Source organism: Barbus barbus (genome assembly GCF_936440315.1).
Source record: "Barbus barbus genome assembly, chromosome: 14".
NCBI classification, from domain to species: domain Eukaryota; kingdom Metazoa; phylum Chordata; class Actinopteri; order Cypriniformes; family Cyprinidae; genus Barbus; species Barbus barbus.
The window spans coordinates 30,755,015-30,775,538 of NC_136742.1; the positions used below are offsets into that span (position 1 = coordinate 30,755,015).

At 33.0% G+C, this 20,524-nt stretch overlaps 1 protein-coding gene across 2 annotated transcripts in view; it reads right to left on the minus strand.

The window, feature by feature from the left end:
• Positions 1 to 20,317, minus strand: part of LOC306880453 (desmoplakin-B-like) — a 29,625-nt gene extending 9,308 nt beyond the window's left edge. The window contains exons 1-19 of one of the 2 annotated variants that reach the window (XM_079433963.1): positions 20,045 to 20,315; positions 17,628 to 17,718; positions 15,790 to 15,920; positions 14,216 to 14,390; positions 11,487 to 11,612; positions 10,740 to 10,817; positions 10,467 to 10,634; positions 8,340 to 8,444; positions 8,169 to 8,264; positions 7,146 to 7,271; positions 6,883 to 7,038; positions 5,589 to 5,743; positions 4,193 to 4,319; positions 3,573 to 3,759; positions 2,091 to 2,266; positions 1,643 to 1,821; positions 701 to 839; positions 316 to 509; positions 73 to 235 (exon numbers count right to left, since the gene is read on the minus strand). In XM_079433963.1, the coding sequence (XP_079290089.1) occupies positions 73 to 235; positions 316 to 509; positions 701 to 839; positions 1,643 to 1,821; positions 2,091 to 2,266; positions 3,573 to 3,759; positions 4,193 to 4,319; positions 5,589 to 5,743; positions 6,883 to 7,038; positions 7,146 to 7,271; positions 8,169 to 8,264; positions 8,340 to 8,444; positions 10,467 to 10,634; positions 10,740 to 10,817; positions 11,487 to 11,612; positions 14,216 to 14,390; positions 15,790 to 15,920; positions 17,628 to 17,718; positions 20,045 to 20,229 (2,757 nt within the window). In that variant the 5' untranslated portion in view covers positions 20,230 to 20,315. Of the gene's footprint in view, positions 1 to 72; positions 236 to 315; positions 510 to 700; positions 840 to 1,642; positions 1,822 to 2,090; positions 2,267 to 3,572; positions 3,760 to 4,192; positions 4,320 to 5,588; positions 5,744 to 6,882; positions 7,039 to 7,145; positions 7,272 to 8,168; positions 8,265 to 8,339; positions 8,445 to 10,466; positions 10,635 to 10,739; positions 10,818 to 11,486; positions 11,613 to 14,215; positions 14,391 to 15,789; positions 15,921 to 17,627; positions 17,719 to 20,044 lie in introns of both variants that reach the window. The other variant, XM_079433964.1, reaches the window with a different exon arrangement.
• Positions 20,318 to 20,524: the final 207 nt, after the last annotated feature.

Here is a 20,524-nt window from a genome sequence, read left to right on the forward strand (position 1 = left end):
TTCAGTTAAATTAATAGCTGTGGATTCCTTTAGGCGATTGTTTTGGTGATTAGCTTAGTTTTCCAGACTCACTTTCTGTTGGTTGAAGAGTTGTGTGTAAACTGCAATGTCATCGGTCTTGACGGTCTGCTGAGACTCGATCTGCCGCTGGGTTTGGTCGATCCAGCCGCTGAGATGAGAACTAGACTGCAGGTATCGCTGCAGATGCGGCAGGTAAGCGTCCAGATCGTCCAGCCTGAGAAAACACCCTCGTTAGTCTCTCATTCAGGCCTACAGCTGAAAACCAACCGTTCTGTTAGGGAAGCAGCGTCTGACCTGTTGTTGATCTGGAGCTGGATGCGTTTCCAGCGGTCTGACAGCTGGTTGACGTGCTCGGCGTACTGCACGAGGTTGATGACACACCTGTAACCGCCCTGACCCGTCTGTTCGTTATACTGCTGGATTTTATTCAAATCGATCAGCAGTGAATTCAGCAAATCCTTCTTCTGCTCCAAATCACTGCGCATTCCCTGGGTTTGGAGAAAACGTACAGGTTAAGTCATAATGTAGAGTTAACTGCACTTAGACTCGACACGAAGGACTCGTTCAGGTTTTCCTCAATTTGATCATTTTAATGAATTCAAAAATAATTAAATAATAAATAATTTAATTTTTATTTATTTTTTTGCCTTGTTTTCCAGAAATATCTAAACATAATTACCTGAAGCACTTTCTGGTATTTTTGCACCTCGTCCGGGTCGAGCGACGCCGTCTCTTTCTCTGTCAGCCGAGCTTCATAAACCTTCACCACATCTTCAGCTTTCAGCAGATCTTTCAGCAGAGACTTCAGTGAATTCAACCTGAAACACAGAAAACCCTGAACACTGAGGACGGCTGTGAATTTGAAATATTTAATATTTCACAGCAGCTGATATTTTAGCTGATGCATCCAATACAGTAATGTTCATAACAGTTGTTTTAAATTTTAATAATAATAATTATTATTATTATTATAATATAAAAAAATATATTCCAACAGAAAACTATTTTAAATTGTAATTTTATTAAAATATATACGAAAATATATTCAAAAAGAAAACAGATTGTATAAATTATATAGTAATTATAATAATTATAACATACTAATAATATATAATATAATTATAATTTATAAAAATATTCAAACATAAGTCATTTTAAATTGTAATTATAATATTTAATAATAATAATAATAATAATAATAATAAATAAAAACATTAACAGTTATTTGAAATTATAATATATAATTATATACCGTCTATGTATATTCAGATACAAATTAGTTATTTGAAATTGTAATTATAATATATAAATAAAATAGAAAACTGTTATTTGAAATTGTAATTATAATATATAGTTATAATTATATTACATTAAAATAATTTTCAAATACAAATGTTTTTTATTGCAATTATATAAAACTGTTATTTGAAATTGTAATTATAATAATATTAGAATATTTATATTTCACAATATTACTGTTCTTACTGTATTTCTGGTCAATATAATGCAGCCTTGGCAAACATGAGAGACTTCTGCATTAAGAATCTTAGCGACCCCAAACTTTTGAAGAGTACTGTATCATTACAATGAAATGCAGCTTTTCTGTTTGAGTGTGGTGTACCTCTGCACGTGTGCAGTAGTGTAGTTCTCCAGGTGAACTAGTCTCTGGTTAATGAGGTCCAGCTGTGCGCTCAGGTATCTGGTTTTATCGCTGTCCGTGGCGTCTTTGAGTTCGGTCTGAACGCTGTCTCTCAGGCTCTGAAACTCGGCCTTCAGCGTCTGCACGTCCTTCTGAAAGACCTGCACACAAGCGCTCAGCGTTAATCCCACGGCTCTCTAAACCTACCCTTACAGTAATGCAAATACAGTAATCATGTGTTATTCAGGGTTGTGGCTAGAAAGGATACAGCTATGGCCGGAAACCAACAACAAATACATTTTTCTACCTATTAGATTGTGTTTTAATGCAAATACAGTAATTATCGTTGTTCAGCGGGAGAAAAATGACACAATATAAAATCTGGCAGGTAGGATGAAATGTCAGGACACCAGACTCATGCGTTTGTCACCTGTGTTCTGGCGATGTGGCTTTCGCACTCCTCCGGCGCGTCATCTCCTAGCGCGATGTACAGGAACGTGACGAGAGACGACTCTGCGCCGTCCAGCCTCAGTCGCAGTGTGTTGAGTTCATTCAGCAGTTTGACGCTCACGGCCGCCGCGTATTCAGATCCCTCGCCTCGAGCGGCTACCATAAACACAACACATTCAGGATGTTACACAACAGATCTTCATTGGTTTTCACTTGTTTGCCATTAAAAATATCTAAACATTCTTCATAGTGTGGCATTAACTGCACTTAAAGTGACAGTTCACCCAAAATTGAGTTCATGTTCCCCATTAACTTCCACAGTATCTTTATGTTAATCAATCAATAGATCAATCAATCAATCAATCAATCAGATCTATCTATCCATCTATCGTTCATTTTAATAAAAAATATTTTATTATTATCAGGATTTTCCAGAAATATCTCAATATAAATGTACTTGAGAACTGCAAAACAATTGCATAAGATATTAATATTTGCTTTAAGGGGGAAAAAAATCTGGAGTTTTCGTTTTTTCTTTATAGCATAAACCTCACTAAATTTGTCTACATTTATACTTTAACCAAAAAAAAAAAAAAAAAAAAAAAAAAATCAAGATATTTTTTGTCAAAACAAGTCTTAATATCTTACTTGCACAGTTTTGCTTATCAGTACATTTGTCTTGTTTTAAGGAAGCTTAGATATTTTACTGGAAGTGATAGAGATATCAGAGATATTAATATTAATAAATAGATGTATTAATTTCCTTAAAAATATATTTTCCACAACTTTTGAATTTTAGTGTCTCATTGTTTCCACAAAAAGTGTTATATTTATATAATCTAATATTATATAGATATTATGTTGCATAATACCATTATTATATTACATAATATTTATATAAAATAGTATATAAAAATATTTTGATCAAATAAATACAGTCTTGATAAGAACAAAAAACATAATTATTCCAAACTTTGACTAGTAATGCAAATATAAATAAATCTATATATTTTTGCATGATTTGTGCTTAAAACAACAACAAAAAACTTGGTAAGGTTTATTTAAGAAAAAGATATACATAAATCTTAATATCTTGAGACCCCTGAATTCTGCATTTTGTTGCGTATCTGTGCATACAATACAAAAAACTATTTTATTAGTCAGTAATTTCAACTTACTTTCCATTTAAAATATCCAAACATTATTAAATCACAATACATTTACTTGGGAACTAAAATGACTGTTAGGTCTTGTTTTCTGAAAAATTAGTTTATGCTTAATACAAGGAAAAATGTCAGTAAGAAGTGCTTAATTCAAAGATTATTTTAACCATAAACTCACTTCATTTTGAAACTTTTTTCAGAAAACAAGATTTAATATCTTAAGTCTTTTTCCTTCTGAAGTAAATGATTTAGGAATTGTTCAATATTTGTAATAGAAGATCAGACTGCTGCACACTGACCGTAGGTGGGCAGATCCACCACCAGTTTGCTGTAGTGCTGCTGGGCTCCTGTATACTGGCTCTCGATGTGTTTGTAGTCTTCGGCCCCGAACAGCTCTGAACCCTGCGAGTGTTTCTTGAACTCCTGGAAGTGCATCTCCAGACTTCGGACGATGCTGCTGTACTCCTCTGGACCCATTTTGGAAAGCTGCACACAAAGACGAAACGCAATTGTTTTGTTAGCTGTTTTGATCATTTTGTTGGATAGTTGCTCTGATAATGCACAGTTTGTGTGCAACAAAAGTGACAGTAAAGACATTTATAAAGTGACAAGAGATTTCTATTTCAAATAAACGCTGTTTATTATTCATCTGTGAATCCTGAAAAATAAAATGCATCACAGTTTCCACAAAAATATTGCGCAGCACAACTGTGTTCAACATTGATAATAATAATAATGTTTGTTGAGCAGTAAATCAGTATATTATAATGATTTCTGAAGATCATGTGACACTGAAGACTGCAGTAATGATGCTGAAAATACAGCTTTGATCACAGGAATAAATTACAGTTTAACGCATATTCACATAGAAAACAGCTGTTTTAAATGATAATAATATTTCAGAATTTTTACACATTACCATGTTGATGGTGAGTGAATTGATGTGGTTGATGTCCAGCAGACAGTACTGCCATGAGACCATACTCTTGACGTTGATGTACAGCTGATTCCAGACGGTTAGAATGGCCTCATAAAACTGAGAGTTCCTATCGTCAAACAAACACAGTTAAACAGTAAAAAAAACAACTAAATCAAGTCTTAAATCATGTCTGACGTGCAGAAATACACTACCAGTCAAAAGTTTTTATTAAAGAAGTCTCTTCTGCTCACCAAGCCTGCATTTATTTGATCCAAAATACAGCAAAAGCAGTAATACTGTGAAATATTTTTACTATTTAAATGAACTGTTTTCTATGTGAATATCTATTAAACTGTAATTTATTTCTGTGATCTGCAGCTGTATTTCCAGCATCATTACTCCAGTCTTCAGTGTCACATGATCTTCAGAAATCATTATAATATACTGATTTACTGCTCAAACAACATTTATTATTAGTAGTATTATCAATATTTAAAACAGTTGAGTAAATTTTTTTCAGGATTCTTTGATGAATAGAAAGATCCAAAGATCAGTATTTATCTGAAATAAAAAGCTTTTATACACTATACCACTCAAAAGCTTTTAAATATATATATGTAAAGACATTTATAATGTTACAAAAGATTTCTATTTCAGATGAATGCTGTTCTTCTGAACTTTCTATTCATCAAAAAAACCTGGAAAAAAATTCTACTCAGCTGTGTTCAACATTGATGATAATAATAAATGTTTGTTGAGTAAATCAGTATATTATTATGATTTCTGAAGATCATGTGACACTGAAGACTGGAGTAATGATGCTGAAAATACAGCTGCAGATCACAGAAATAAACTACAGTTTAACACATATTCACATAGAAAACAGCTGTTTTAAATAATGAAAATATTTCACAATTTGACTGTTTTTGCTGTATTTTGGATCAAATAAATGCAGGCTTGGTGAGCAGAAGCAACTTCTAAAAACATTAAAAAACCTTTGACTGGTCGTGTAGCTTTTATGGTTGAGGCACTATTATAATTTTTATCACCTTATACTAACAACAATATATGTATAGATTGTGTTTGTGTGTGTGTGTGTGTTAGTGTGTGTGCGCGTTTTTGTGATAAATGAGGACATAAATTTGTATAATGACACAGGTATGGCAGGTATTACAAGGTGAAGGTGATTTATGAGGACATTGACCCATGTCCCCACTTTTTAAAACCCTTATAAATCATAAAGAGTGAGTTTTTTGTGGTTTCCTGTGAGGGGTAAGTTTAGGTGTAGGGCAATAGCACATACAGTTTGTTCAGTATAAAAACCATTACGCTTATGGGATGTCCCCACTTTTCACAAAAACAAACGTGTGTGTGTGTGTGTGTGTGTGTGTCTCACTTGCTGGCCAGGCTGACGGCGAGCGGGTTTGGAGGTGGCACTAACAGACAGACCGAAGGCACCTGCATGTCCATTCCTCCGGGTCCCGTCACCTGCCACGTGGTTCGCTCAGAGTTATCCTTCAGGATTCCTTCATCGCCCTTACGGATCGTCTTCTGCAGACGCACACATAACCAGAACAGCACTTTATTTCCCACTGTGCATCATTTATGAAACAGGAGCGACATTTTCTGTGTAAAAGTATTGATACCCAATTGATACTCGATTCATTGAAGCATTTACACAGAAATTAGTTTGGAATCAGTAAGATTTTTAATGTTTTTGAAAGAAGTCTCTTCTGCTCACCATCATTTATTTAATCAAAAACATTGTAAAAATTGTACAATATTATTACAGTTTAAGATAACTGTTTTCTATTGTAATATGTGTTAAACTGTAATGTATTCCTGTGATGCGCAGCTGTATTTTGAGCATCATTCCTCCAGTCTTCAGTGTCACATGATCTTCAGAAATCATAATAATATACTGATTTACTGCTCAACAAACATTTCTGATTATTATCAATGTTGAACACAGCTGTGCTGCTCAGTATTTTCATGGAAACTGTGATGCATTTGATGTTTTAAGGATTCACAGATGAATAGAAAGTAAAAAAAACAGCATTTATTTGAAATCTTTTGTAACATTATACATATCTTTACTGTCACTTTTGATCAATTTAATGTGCCCTTGCTGAATAAAACTTTTATTTTTTAATTATTTATATTATTATTATTTAATTCTAATTATTTATAATTTTAATTATTATAATTATATTTTAATTATAAAATTATTATAAAAACTATACATACTATTATTAATATAAAAACTATTAAAACATTTTTTTGCTAAACTTTAGAATTGTTTTGTATCAGTTTCCTCAAAAACATTATATTTATATAGCATAATATTATATACATTTTATACAACCTTATACTATTATTGTATTATTTATATAATATTATATTTCCATTAAATATAAAGATATTATAATATTTAAAATATTAAAGAAATAATATGATCAAATAAATGTAGCCTTGGTGAGCAAAAAACATTTTTCAAAAACATAAAATAATTGTATTTATACACTTTTGACCAGTTAAAAAAATAAAAAGTTAAAAAGGAAGAAAAAATAAACTATATATTACAAAGTTATTATTAACAATATGATAAATAAAAAATATTATTATTATTATAAAAATAAAAATATATATGTGTGTGTGTATATAGATATATATACACATGTAAATGTCACCTCATCCTGTCTGAAGTCACACAGCGCCTGCACGAGGATATTTTGGCCCGTGATCTTCTCGTCTGGGTTTCTGGGTCTCAGTCTGACGATGCTCTTGGATTTGAGCACCAGCTGCTGGACCATCTCCCTCTGCTCCGTCAGATGCTCGCGCTCTCTCTGTGACACACACACACACACACACACACACACACACACACACACACGCTGATAAAGCTGCAGTGCTGCATCAGCGCTCACTGTGTTAAACCGGACCGAAGCGTCACCTCCAGCCCCTGCAGCAGCTCCAGTAAGTTGTGTAGAGCGGTGGATTTATCGCAGGAGAAGTTCTTGCGGATGTTATTGTGCTCTTTCTGCAGCTTGCTGTTCATTTCACCCGCCTCCTTGAAGAACTGTGGAAAACAGAGCATAAAGATGCATAAACACCCTAGTGAAAAAAAAATATATACTTAAATGTATTTGAAATACATTTCTGTCATGCTAAGTATACTAAAAATACATTTTTACATTTTTGTACTTAATAAAATTTCCTGCAACTGTACTTTCAGTATACTAAACTGCTATACTTAAAGTCTGCTAAACTGGAACAGCTAATTTATAGTTAATGCACTTTAATTGTGCAGAAGTAGTGCTGAAGTACAATTAAAGATATACTTAGTATATGTTATTGTGCTAAAGTGCAACTATTGCAAGTACACTTTAAATATTTAGCATTTAAAGACCAATATTATTCAAAGATCATACAATCCTCATCAAAAGTGACATTAAAACATGTAATATTAAAAAAAGTGCATTGTGCACAAGTAATATGCCAAGTAAAGTTTAATTATAATTTTTATAACTGTCTTGAGTTATCTGTCAGTATTTTTAGATTAGATTCAACTTTATTGGCATTGTGCAGAGTACAAGTACAGAGCCAATGAAACACAGATAGCATCTAACCAGAAGTGCAAATAACAAGGTCTATACAGTAAATAACATAAAATATAGAATATGTGTATATGCATTACGCTTTATGACATATAGTGCAAATTATGAGGTAGAAGGGCAGAGACCAGGTCAGTGCAAAATGACTGTAAATACATCATAAGATGCAAGGACGTATAACAGAAGGTGCATTATACAGTGAGGTATGGAAATAGCATATGTTTATATATGGCCAATGACCATAACAGTGCAGATATGTTAATACATTTCAACTATACTTAGTTTGAATTAAATGTATTTTAAATATATAACTTTTTTACTAGAGCACTCAATCCAAAATGCAAAAAAAGCATCCATCTCACCTGGCTGTATCGTGCATTTTCCTTCAGATGGACGTTAATGCATCTGGTGATCTGTAGAAGCCAGCTCCACTGCGTCTGCAGCGTCTCCATGTAAGCCTGAGAAACACAGTCAGACTGAGCGAGAAACACGACAGGACAGGTGAAAGCGTATCAGAGACCAGACGCGCTCACCTGGATCTTATCAGACGCCGGGTGCTTGTTTTTCAGCAGACTGTCCACCTTCGATTTGAGCACGTTCAGCTGAATCTCCTTCTGCTCCAGTTCACTCATGAGTTTCTGAAACACACATTCAACAGATGTCAACAGGATTAACCAGAACTTTCACTCTCTTTTTAGAAGTTAGGACACACATCGTTAAAGTAATGTTCATTGAACATTCTTATAAACTTTTTAATAGTTGATATATTATAAAACATGTGACCCTGGATCACAAAACCAGTCATGAGGGTCAATTTTTTTACATTGAGATTAATGCATAATCTGAAATCTGAATAAATAAGCTTTTTCCATTGATGTATGGTTTGTTATGATAGGACAATATTTGAAAATCTGGAATCTGAGGGTGCAAAAAAATCTAAATATTGAGAAAATCTCCTTTAAAGTTGTTCAAATGAAGTTCTTAGCAATGCATATTACTAATCAAAAATGAAGTTTTGATATATTTATGGTAGGAAATTTACTAAATATCTTCATGGAACATGATCTTTACTTAATATCCTAATGATTTTTGGCATAAAAGAAAATTTTGTTAAAATGTTGGCTATTGCTACAAATATACCCCAGCGACTGAAGACTGCTTTTGTGCTCCAGGGTCACATATTAGAACAATATTCTCTTATCATCCTAATAATGTGTTTTGTACTTGATAAACGTTCTAAGAAAAGTTTTTTTTGTAACCTTTAAATAATGTTTTAGTCACATTAAGAAAACTGGACATTTTAAAATTCTTATAATATTACAAAAGCATTCAAATAAAATTACATTTTGGGTAAAAATAAAGTTTGTAGAATATTGTAAGAAACGTTTGTAACCTTTAAGTAACATTATAATCATAACAAGAAAACTGGACATTTTAACGTTCTTAGAATATTAAAAATAAATGTTGAATTAACAGTATAGAATATATATTTTTTTTAAATGAAATATAAATTTTTAGAATATTAAAATAAACTTTCAGATAACATTATATTTTGGGTGAAAATATCATTTTTGTAAGCTTTAAATAAGGTTATAATCACATCAAGAAAACTGAGACATTTCAAAATTTACAAACATTTCAAAACAACATTGATTATAACCTAAATGTGTTACGTGAGGAAAAATCATCAGTTAAGTATCTCCAAAACCTAAATTATATTCAAAAGACATGATAATACTACAGTAGGTAGTAAACACAGTCCACAAGAGGGCGCAGCAAGTAAATAAATACACCGTGTTATGTTGTTCAATAAAAACAAACCTGCAAGTGCTTTTATTTTTACAAGTTAAATTGCATTAAAAATTATTTTAAAATATTTAAAATTATTTAGTCAGTTTTTGATCATTATATGGAAATGTGCTTGAAATTTACACCATATTTTGTCATGTTAAATTGTACTTTTTATTCTAAAATAAAATAAACTTCATAGAGGGTTTTGCATTCATAAAACACCTGGATTCAGCAGGTAAAATACTTACATCAAAATAAACAGGTATTTTAGTTTATGAGAAATGAGTGCAAAATTAAATCAAATATTTTCACACATTTTATAGATTCATTTAAACATACATTTTTGTGATCTGATCTCCTGAAATATTAATAATATTACAATGCATTCCCTATTGTAACACAATATTATTCACAGTGTGACTTACAGTTCTGTCTAGTTTGTTAATTAAGTTCATTTGAGCATTTGCATAATTCGGTGCAGACACAAATTGTGAAATGATGTTTATGTAGTGTTATGTCTGATTAATGTCATCTAGGAGGCATTTGGTTAAGCGTGCCCCAGTTTATTCACTCTTCAGCTTCTTTAAAAACGTTCATGTCTTCATTGAAATCGGTGTGACCATGCATTTATAATGCAAATGCACTTTGCATTTTTTTTTTCAGTCATTTGATTTTATTATGCTGAGACGCCTAAACAGGGTTGTTATCATTAACTAAAACAAAAACCATGAAAAAACATTTACATTACTTGAAATATATATATTTTTTATTGATTTTAAAAAGGCAATACGTCTCATTCTGGTGTTGTTTTCACACACACTGATGAAGGAGTCAAGCGTATTGTCAGTAATGAGTGTGTGTGGTCTTACTGAGAAGCTCTCTTGTTTCTGAGGGATGTAGGTGTCGATGTTTTTGTCGCCCCAGTCGAACACCAGCTCCTCCTCCTCTCGCTCGTTCACCCACATGATCTGTCCGGAGATCTCCTTGAGGATGCTCCGCAGGTCCTGCAGCTGGACGCTCCGCTGGAACGAGGCTTTCTGGAAATTAGCGCAGGTTATGTCTTAACTCTCTCACACACTGGGAAATTAAAACACATGTTTAGCGGTATGTTTAAGTCTGGGTTTGATTAGAGCCGGTCTCACCAGTAGACTGTCCCATTCTTGATCCAGTTTGTTGAGACAGGATTTGGCCAGTTCTGGATTTTGGTCTCTGCCTCGCAACTAAAGCAACAAAAAGGTGAAAATATACAACAAATACTAAGAATAATCTATAAACTGTGTATTTATCTATCTATCAAGATATTTAATTTTTTTCATGTGTGTGTGTGTATGTTTAAAAAAATGACATGAAATCACACAAAAATGAAATGGAAAAAAAATGAATACAATTATTTTAATAAACATTTAAAAAAAAAAAAAACATTACATAACATCTAATATGTTTTTTAATTTTCAGGCAAAATATATCATATGAAATATTTAATAAAAATGAATACCATTTGTAAAATTATTTCAATAAATTCATAATTTTCTTTATAAAATTTAAATAAATTATTTTCTTAAAAAAGAAACATTACAAAATGTATGTATGTGTGTGTGTATATATATATATATATATATATATATATATATATATATACACACACACACACTTTTTTATTATGAGGTGAAATATGACCTAATCATGTAATAAATCTCAGGTGCATCATAATGCACAGTAGAAAAGATGGACAGTTATTAATCTGCCACAGATAAATGAGACTAATTAGACCATAACTTAAGCAGTCCAGCACTGATATGGCAGCCAATAACAGATGTGTGTGTGTGTGTGTGTGTGTTAAAGGTCACGTCTGAGTTGTTTGATTGAGGAGGTTTGTGTGTATAACTCACCAGCTCCGTTCGCCCTCGATCCACCTCCATACTTCTCTGGATGGAGCTGTGAAACTCGCTGTGATTGGCTATCTGCTGCTCGATGGCCATAGAATCATCTCCCCACGACGACGTCTCTATCAGCCTCTGCACACACACACACACACACACACACACAGATTTAAACATGGTGTTGTAGTAGTAGCAACACATTTAACACAGTTTGTTTTGTTGCATTAAAACTAGTTTGGTATTATAATGAACAAAGCCGTCTGCACTGGAAGTTTGATGTTTTCTGCTTAGTTCCGCTTAATAATTTTTGCTTATTCATATGGTTGAATTTGATCATGGAAGGTCAGCAGCAAAGACGCTGGTGAATAAAAAGGGTTTAAATACTTAAAGGATATTTGTGTTGTTGAACATCTTTAATTATCGCAGGTTTGCTACAGTAACATGTTCGCACACAACGCTCTCAAGATTTCTCTCAACATGGCAACACAAGAGCGGTCAGTCAACACATGGGAAACAAAGTAACTGGAGTTACTTATTTGAAAAAGTAAGTTAAGTAATGAATTACTTTATTGGCTACTGAAAAAAGTCATCTGATTATGTAACTTGTGTTACTTGTAATGCTTTCCCAACACTTGATGATGCAAGCCCTGAACAACTAACAAAAATATGCTCTAAGAACGTGTTTCTAATGTTACCATTTAGTTATCTCTGAATGTTTTTTTGTTTGTTTCATTATGTGAATGTTAAGGGAACTCTCCATTACTTCTGAAACAATCTAAAAAATCTTACACAAAAGTCCAACTAAAACAGTTCATTAAAACAAAGTATAAATACTATTTCGGTGCTAACAAGTTTTGAAAAATGTTATTTCTGGATGTTTTGAAAAAGTTTTTTTTTAGTTTTTTAATGTTATACCAACGTTATGGGAACATTCCATTTTAGAATTCTTGCAAAAATGATATGAATGTTACTGAATGCTCTCCGAATGTTCCAAATAAAGTAGCAACATTTAAAAGAATGTTAGACGAACGCCCAATGTTCAGAAAAAAATCACTCCATGAACAATGTATACGAATGTTTTCTGAACATCTTAAACAGTTTTTTATTTTTTATTATGCAAACATTGAGAGAACATTTATTTTAATAATTGTGCAAATGCTATGGGAACGTTACTTTACATAACGAATGTTTTTTGAATGTTCTCTAAAAAAAAAATCAAAACATCCACTTTTTAAATGTTTAAAATGTTTTGTGGTTCTGCAAACATTAAGGAAACATTCCATTTTAGAATTTTCCAAACATAACGTGAACGTTACTTTTGAATGTTTTCTGAATATTCAGGAAGAAAAAAAAAAATCCATGAATAATGTTTAAATACTATTTTGGGGCTAACATTTTGAGAACATTAGTGAAGACCAGATAACAATGAATAAATGTTCTATTAATGTTACATAACGTTTGTTTGCTCATATCTTTACTAAATATTCTGACACTGCCTGGTTTTCTTCTCCAGCCCACTCAAAATCAGTGTGCTCTTCAGCAAGCGTCTGTGATTCATTAACTGTGACCTCCTGACAGGAGGGAGTGTCAGTGTTATTGACCCCTGCGGGAGCCTGAGGAATTCTGGGCTATTAGGACTCGAGGGAGAGACTCAGACAGACAGACAGAGAGAGAGGCATGCTGGGTCTCATCTGAGTTTCTCAGTACAGGATTGTGTTCTCTGGCAGGACGCCACGCTCTAATCTCTAAAGTTTTTCTTTCGTTTTCTCTCACTCTCTCTGTCCTGGCAAACACTCACCCTGTGTCTTTATCTAGGCCTGACTGAACAGAGCAGCACTTATCTGTGTGCTGTTAAGTTGATTTCTATTTCTGGTGCATCAAGCTGTAGTAGTAGCTCCGCCCACAGTGAAAACTTAATATTAAACATCTCATACACTAACAGGGCTGCACTAAATGGGTCAAACGTGACAGTAAAGACATTTATAATGTTACAAAAGATTTCAATTTCAAATAAATGCTGTTCTTTTGAACCTTCTATTCATCTGTGAATCATGAAAAATAAAATGCATCACGGTTTCCACAAACATATTTGGAAACTGAGCAGTAAATCAGTATATTAGAATTATTTCTGAAGATCATGTTACACTGAAAACTGGAGTATAATGATGCTGAAAATACAGCTGCGCATCACAGAAATAAATTACAGTTTAAAATAAATTTACATAGAAAACTGCTATCTTAAATTGTAATAATATTTTAAAAAATGTACTGTATTTTTGATCAAATAAATGCAACAGAAAAGACTTTACATTAGAAATCTTCCTGACCCCAAATTGTGAACAATATATTTTCTATACATTTTAAATATTTTATATCTATATTTTTAAGTTATATGTTTATTTGCACTCATTTATTGTTTACGGTTTTTTGTTGTTGTTTTACATTTGATCTTTTTGAATTTTGATACTGCAGCGAGCCGATATGGCTAAACATGATATATCACAATGTATTTCAGTCTTTTGATTATGTTGATATCAACTAGCCCATAAAAATTACATTAAAGTAACTGCAATGTTTACAAAGCTACTCAATTATAATCATTATATTATATTAGATATTATCTCCTGCAAAAACCACCCGTGCCATGGAAAACATGCATGGATAAAACACTGTGCAAGACCGTATAACACTTTCATAAGCTCTCAAACAGAGACGGCTGTAATGTGAAGGCTGTTTACCCTCTGCTGAAGCATCCAGGCCATGGCCTCGTTGAAGCTATTGAAGCTACCTCGTTGGCTGTGCTCTTCACGGCTCGTACTGCGCCGCATTGACCTGCTGTTCCTATTCTGCTGCAGCGGAGGACCGTTCAGAGCCATGCTGAGCTCTCTGAACTGCTCAGAAAATACTTTCACACTGTCCACAGACACAGAGAGAGAAGATAAGGTTATAGCAAAGGTGTGCATAGACAAGACACTTAAGGACAAAACATTCAGAATTATGGATTGCATACAGTGACATGCGAAAGTTTATGAACCCCATCTTTTCCCACTGAGGACAATTCAGGGAGTCCAACACAACTATTAAAAATGGTTCAAACATTCACTGATGCTCCAGAAAGAAACACGATGCATTAAGAGCCGGGGGTGAAAACTTTTGAACAGGATGAAGATGTCCAAATTTTTCTTATTTTGTTGAAATATATATATTTTGTTCCATTTAGTACTGCCCTTCGGAAGCAACAGAAGATACTTGCATGTTTCCCGGAAGACAACTTAAGTACAATTTACCTTGATCTTCAAATTCAAAAGGTTTTCACCCCCGGCTCTTAATGCATCGTGTTTCCTTCTGGAGCATCAGTGAACCGTTTTTAATAGTTGTGTTTGAGTCAATCTTTTATGTAAAATATCTTACTCAGGACTAATGAATAAAAAAAAAATAACATGCATTGTGTATGCTCTCTCTTATTTTGTTATAATTAGTCACATTTTCACAGATTCTGCAAGGGGTTCACAAACTTTTGCATGCCACTGTATACAATACTGTTCAGAAGTTTGGGATCAGTCATATTTTAGAAAGAAGTCACTTCTGCTCTCCAAGACAGCATTTATTTGATTAAAAATATAAAATTGTGAAATATTATTGCAGGTTAAAATAACTGTTTTTTTTGTGTGAATATCTGTTAAACTGTAACGTATTGCTGTGATGCGCAGCTGAATTTTCAGCATCATTAATCCTTCAGAAATAAAAAATTTCATATTATTGTGGAAATCTTGATACATTTTATTATTCAGGATTCACAGACGAATAGAAAGTACAGCATTTATTTTAAATAGAAACTTTTGTAACATTAATAACGTCTTTAATACAACTTTTGATCAATTTAATGCACCTTTGTTGAATAAAAGTAATAATTTATTTTTAAAAAATTATAATATTACAGCATCGTTTCCACACAAATATTGGGCAGCACAACTGATTTCGACACTGATGATAATCAGAAATGTTCTTGAGCAGTAAATCAGTATATTAGAATGATTTCTGAAGATCATGTGACACTGAAGACTGCAGTAATGATGCTGAAAATACAGCTTTGATCACAGGAATAAATTACAGTTTAACAGATATTCACAGAGAAAACAGCTATTTAAAATTGTAATAATATTTCACAATTTTACTGTATTTTTGATTAAATAAATGCAGCCTTGGTGAGCAGAAGAGACTTCTTTTTAAAAATGGTAATTATTAGAAAGGTTTGTCCAGTGGTGTGTGTTTATTTGGTGGCAGGTACAGTAACGTCTCTCGTGTGTCTCACCTCCTCACCACGCTCTCAGACGACAGGTTCTGCTGGTTCAGATCCATAGCGAAGCCTTTGAGCTGGTCAATGATTTCTGCAGCAGACACCAGACAGCTCTGAGCTTCAATAAAAGCATTGGCATCTCCACCCTGCAGCACACACACACACACACACACACACACACACAATAGAAAGAAAGCCACCAGAAAAGCCCAGGATCAACAAATGCAAACAATCAGCTGTATCAGAGCAACTCAGTGTGTGAGTTTAGGCATTCTGACTTGAGAACAAACACTCTGTGTTCAGTCCTCTAGCGTCAACTCAGTTTATTCATCATTAACAATAATGTCTAGTCCTCTTCTCAGCTTATTCTGGCCATGAAGGGCACACTTTGACATGACCATGTTTCAGCAACGTGTTTGTACATCTGAAATCAAAGCTACGTCAATAACAAATCTCTTGCATGTAACCTCAAATAATAGTACAGCAGTCTCAGTACAGACAACACTGATGAAATTAGCAGAATGTGTGGATTTCTAGATTAAATGTGACAAACTTGAAACATTCGAGTTTTGCTCACAAAATGAATCGGATGGTGTTTGAACAGTGTTTATTGTCCTTCACGTTGTTCTACACACAAATGACTTTCTTTCTTCAGTGGAACGCAAAAGAAGATATTCTGAAAAATGCTCACGCTGCTCTTTTACATACAATCACCACAAAAAAAAAATGATTGTTCAGTTGTTTGTCTTGTTTTCCAGTAAAAATATCTAAACACTGAATCAAGATACATTTACTGGAGATGCAAAAACGACTCAAGATATGAAGTTCTGTTTTCTGAAAATTTATCAAAATTAAGTGGGTTTATGCTTAAAACAAGAAAATAAAATCTGCCATGGACTGATATTTTTTCTTGTTTTAAGCATAACTTTAACATCTTATTTGTCAGAAAACAAGACTTAATACTGTCATTTTGCTTCTCAAGTAAATCTATCGTGATTTAAGAGTCTTTATATATTTGTAATGAAAAAGACAAAAACAAAATAAGACAAAAATACTAAATTATTATTTATTTATTTTTTCAATAATGAAAGAGAAAGTGACCACAGCAAGATTTTGAAAAAGCGTCTGCTAAATTAATAAATGTAAAATTATATTATATATATATCATTATCAATTCTTTAATATAAATAAATAATTATAAAAATTAAATCTTGTATAATGCACAGGGCTAATTATGATGCTTTTTTGCTTTTGTTTATGATATATTTTTTGCATTATGAAGAAGAAAAAGGTCATACAATACTCATATGACGGTGAGTAAATAAGGATAATTGTATGTTAAGTAAATAATTTATATAATATATTTTTTTTTTAATATGATTTATTTAGAATTTTTTACATACATTGTGGCAAAAAAAATAACTATAAGCAAAATTAAAAACTATATAAATATATATTTCGGAAAACTGTTTTGTGTGTTTTTTTTCCACTGCTGTGAGTATAATAAAAAAAAATTAAATTATGCATATAAAATTGTTTAATATGTTAAAGTAATATAAATAAACACATGAAGTAAACACGTGTTTCACTTTCATTTTCTCTAAAGTCACTCAGGGACAAAAGTGTTTTATTATCTGAGAAATGTTAGTTATGTGTGTGTGTGTGTGTGTGTGTGTGTCTGAGTGAGTGAGTGAGTGTGTGTGAGTGTGTGTGAGTGTGTGTGTGTGTGTGTGTGTGTGTGTGTGTGTGTGAACGCAGCAAACAGACTCATGGGAAACTCTACAGCTCATTTATGATCCTGTCAACTCTTGACATGAGACTAAATCAAACTGGTGTTTATTCCTCATACTCACAGACTTCAGTATAAACGCTGCTTTGTCCAGGTAATCCTGACACTGAGCCTGTAGAAACGATATCTGCTGCTGCACAGGCGTCATGCTGGGGCTGATGGGGAAAAACATCAACTATCAGCATCATCTACAAGCATTACAGACAGGGTTTTCACTGCTGACTGTGCAGTATTTCACTGACGGCTCTACATTATGTGTCATGAATGTTATCAGAAGTTCATCTGAACATTGACGGATTCATTGTGAATTATGAACAGCTTGTTCTTTGCTGATTTACAGTGCTGCATTCCTCTAGTCAAATCTCTCAGTCGAACCAACCAGCCGGGGCACATCTCCCGTGCAAAAAACAGAGCAATAAATCCCTAAAAACGTCTGGTTTTGGTTCCTGACTAATATTTGTCATATTGCAGTATATTACAGGTTATACAGTTCCAGCTGAAACTAATGGCTTACAAACTTATCGTTGGTTATTGATCCCTTTTCTAAATAATAATCTACATAAAGAGTTTAATGTTGTGTAAATCAGTCAAGCATATCAGCTCCCGTGGAAAAATGGCTATATAAAATGCATAATTTGATGCATTAACATAAAATTAAAAAGGCAAAACGCCATATATTTATACATATTTGTTTTTAATAAAACATTTTTTTATTTCTATACCTTTTATTTATATAAATTTATTTGGCACATTATTTAATTTATTAACTATTTTCATTACTATTATTTTTTTTTATCATTCATTACTTTATTATTTTTAAACATTTAAAAAAAGATTACTATTATTTAATTTTTTATGTATATTTTTATTTATTTATATAAATTGCATTTATACACACTTTATCTGGTGCATTCTTTTACAATAATATCTTGACGGCATTCAGAACAAACAAGTGATACACAGTTGAAACTGAATTAAATGTTCTGGTGAAAAGTTCTACAAATATGCATTAGGCAAGAAAACAAATAAAAAGCAGCCATTTTTAAACTTAGATGAGCAGATGTGTCTGATTTGAATGGAGAATATGCATATGAAAGCACAACGGAGTCGTTATTCATGTTTATGACCAGTAGCTGCCAAATGACTCATGAGCTTGTGCGGAGCGCTTGGATACCGCAGGCAGAGCCTTTTCTCACAGGATCCTGTAAATATTGAGCATGCAGGTCTACAGGACGCTCTTCACGTCTGAAAGTGCAATGTAAACTAGTGCAGAAACGGAAACAAAGGAGCTGCACAGTATCAGCAGGGATTGTGTTACAGAGCGACCAGCAGAGGCCTACATTTACACAACTACACCTCATCCTGACCACAACCTGTCTGACAAAAGACTGCAGCTTTACACACTCCACAGAGAGATATGAGCCTTTAATGTGCCTATTATAGACCTTTGAACCTCTTTTGAATTATGATACAGTTTCACCTTGATTGTACTAAACACTTTGTGACTTTTAGTTTTTACTCTGTATTTTTTATTTTTTTTTTTACAAATGTCTGTTAAATTCTTCTTTTAACTTCTTTGCTTTAAATAATTAAATTAATATTTTTAAATTTTAAAACTTAACTTTTGCTAACAAAAACAAATCATAGAAAAAACTTTACATTTGTTTACGTTACATGTGCATACTAGTGCTTTTTTTTCAATTCTGTTAAATACGCATTTTAAATACCTCTGGTAAAAACTTTTAACTTGTGTTTTGAATAATTAAATTAATATTTTTAATTATTTAAATTACGTGTTTGTTTTGTATTTTTAAGCTTTTAGATTTTCTATATAAAAATTGCTGAAAATTTTTACAGTAGTGTCCGTGTTATATTTGCATAGTTCTTTTTTTATTTGTTAAATATTACATTTATGTTTTAATTATTTGGAATTCTATAAATGTTTAACATTTTGTATCTTTTAACGTTCAGTTATTTTCTGTAAACTGGCTGAAACTTTTGCGAACAAAAATAAATCATAGAAAAAATATATTACATTAGTGTTCGTGTTATATTTGCATATTAGTTCATCTTTATTTTCAAATTACTCAATATTTAAAAAAAAAATTGTTTAAATTATACAGCATTTTGTATTTTTAAGCTTTTAACTTCTGAAACTTTGGCAAACGATAAAAAATACTTACATTAGTGTCTATGTTACATGTACTAGTGCTTTTTAAAATACTTTTAAACAATATAAATATGCAACATTGAGTTTGCATTACGTTTGTTTTGTATTTAACGCTTTTATATAACTTGCTGAAACTTTTGCAAACAAAAATCATAGAAAAAAAATACATTAGTGTCCATCTTATATTTGCATACTAGTCCAATTTAACGCAAATATTTAATTTAAATGTAATTAGGTTACATGGACGCTATTGTTACCAAAAAAGAAAAAGAAAAAGAAAGTAAACCCGCGAGTAACAGGTGTTTACTCACACTTGGCCAGCGCTCATCGAGCCTCTGGAGAAGCTGTGGCTGTATCCGTCCACATACTCCTGGGTGAACCCATTATTCCCCCGCTGCACCACAACCTCGCTGCGCGCGTACGGGTTGAGCTCGGTGCGCGATCCGGTGCGGCGTCCCAACATATTGAGGCCGCGCTGCGAGCCGTACGTGCTCATGACTGCGAACAACGGCGGAGATTCAACGCGAAGCTGAGCTCAGATCAATCCAGCAGTCCAGACCAGATCCTCTGCGCGGAAGAGCCGCAGTTTAGGATCTGAAGTCACACCCACTGAACCCTCCCTCCCTCCCTCGCTCTCGTGCCCAGAGGCGTTCCTGAGAGAGAACTTCATCACATTCTGCGCTGTGACATGCGCCGGACTATTTTAAAGACGTATACTTATTGCTAATTATCATGCATGCGGATTTATGACCTCAGATGAATTCATAAACCATTCACAGGATGTTTGCGCT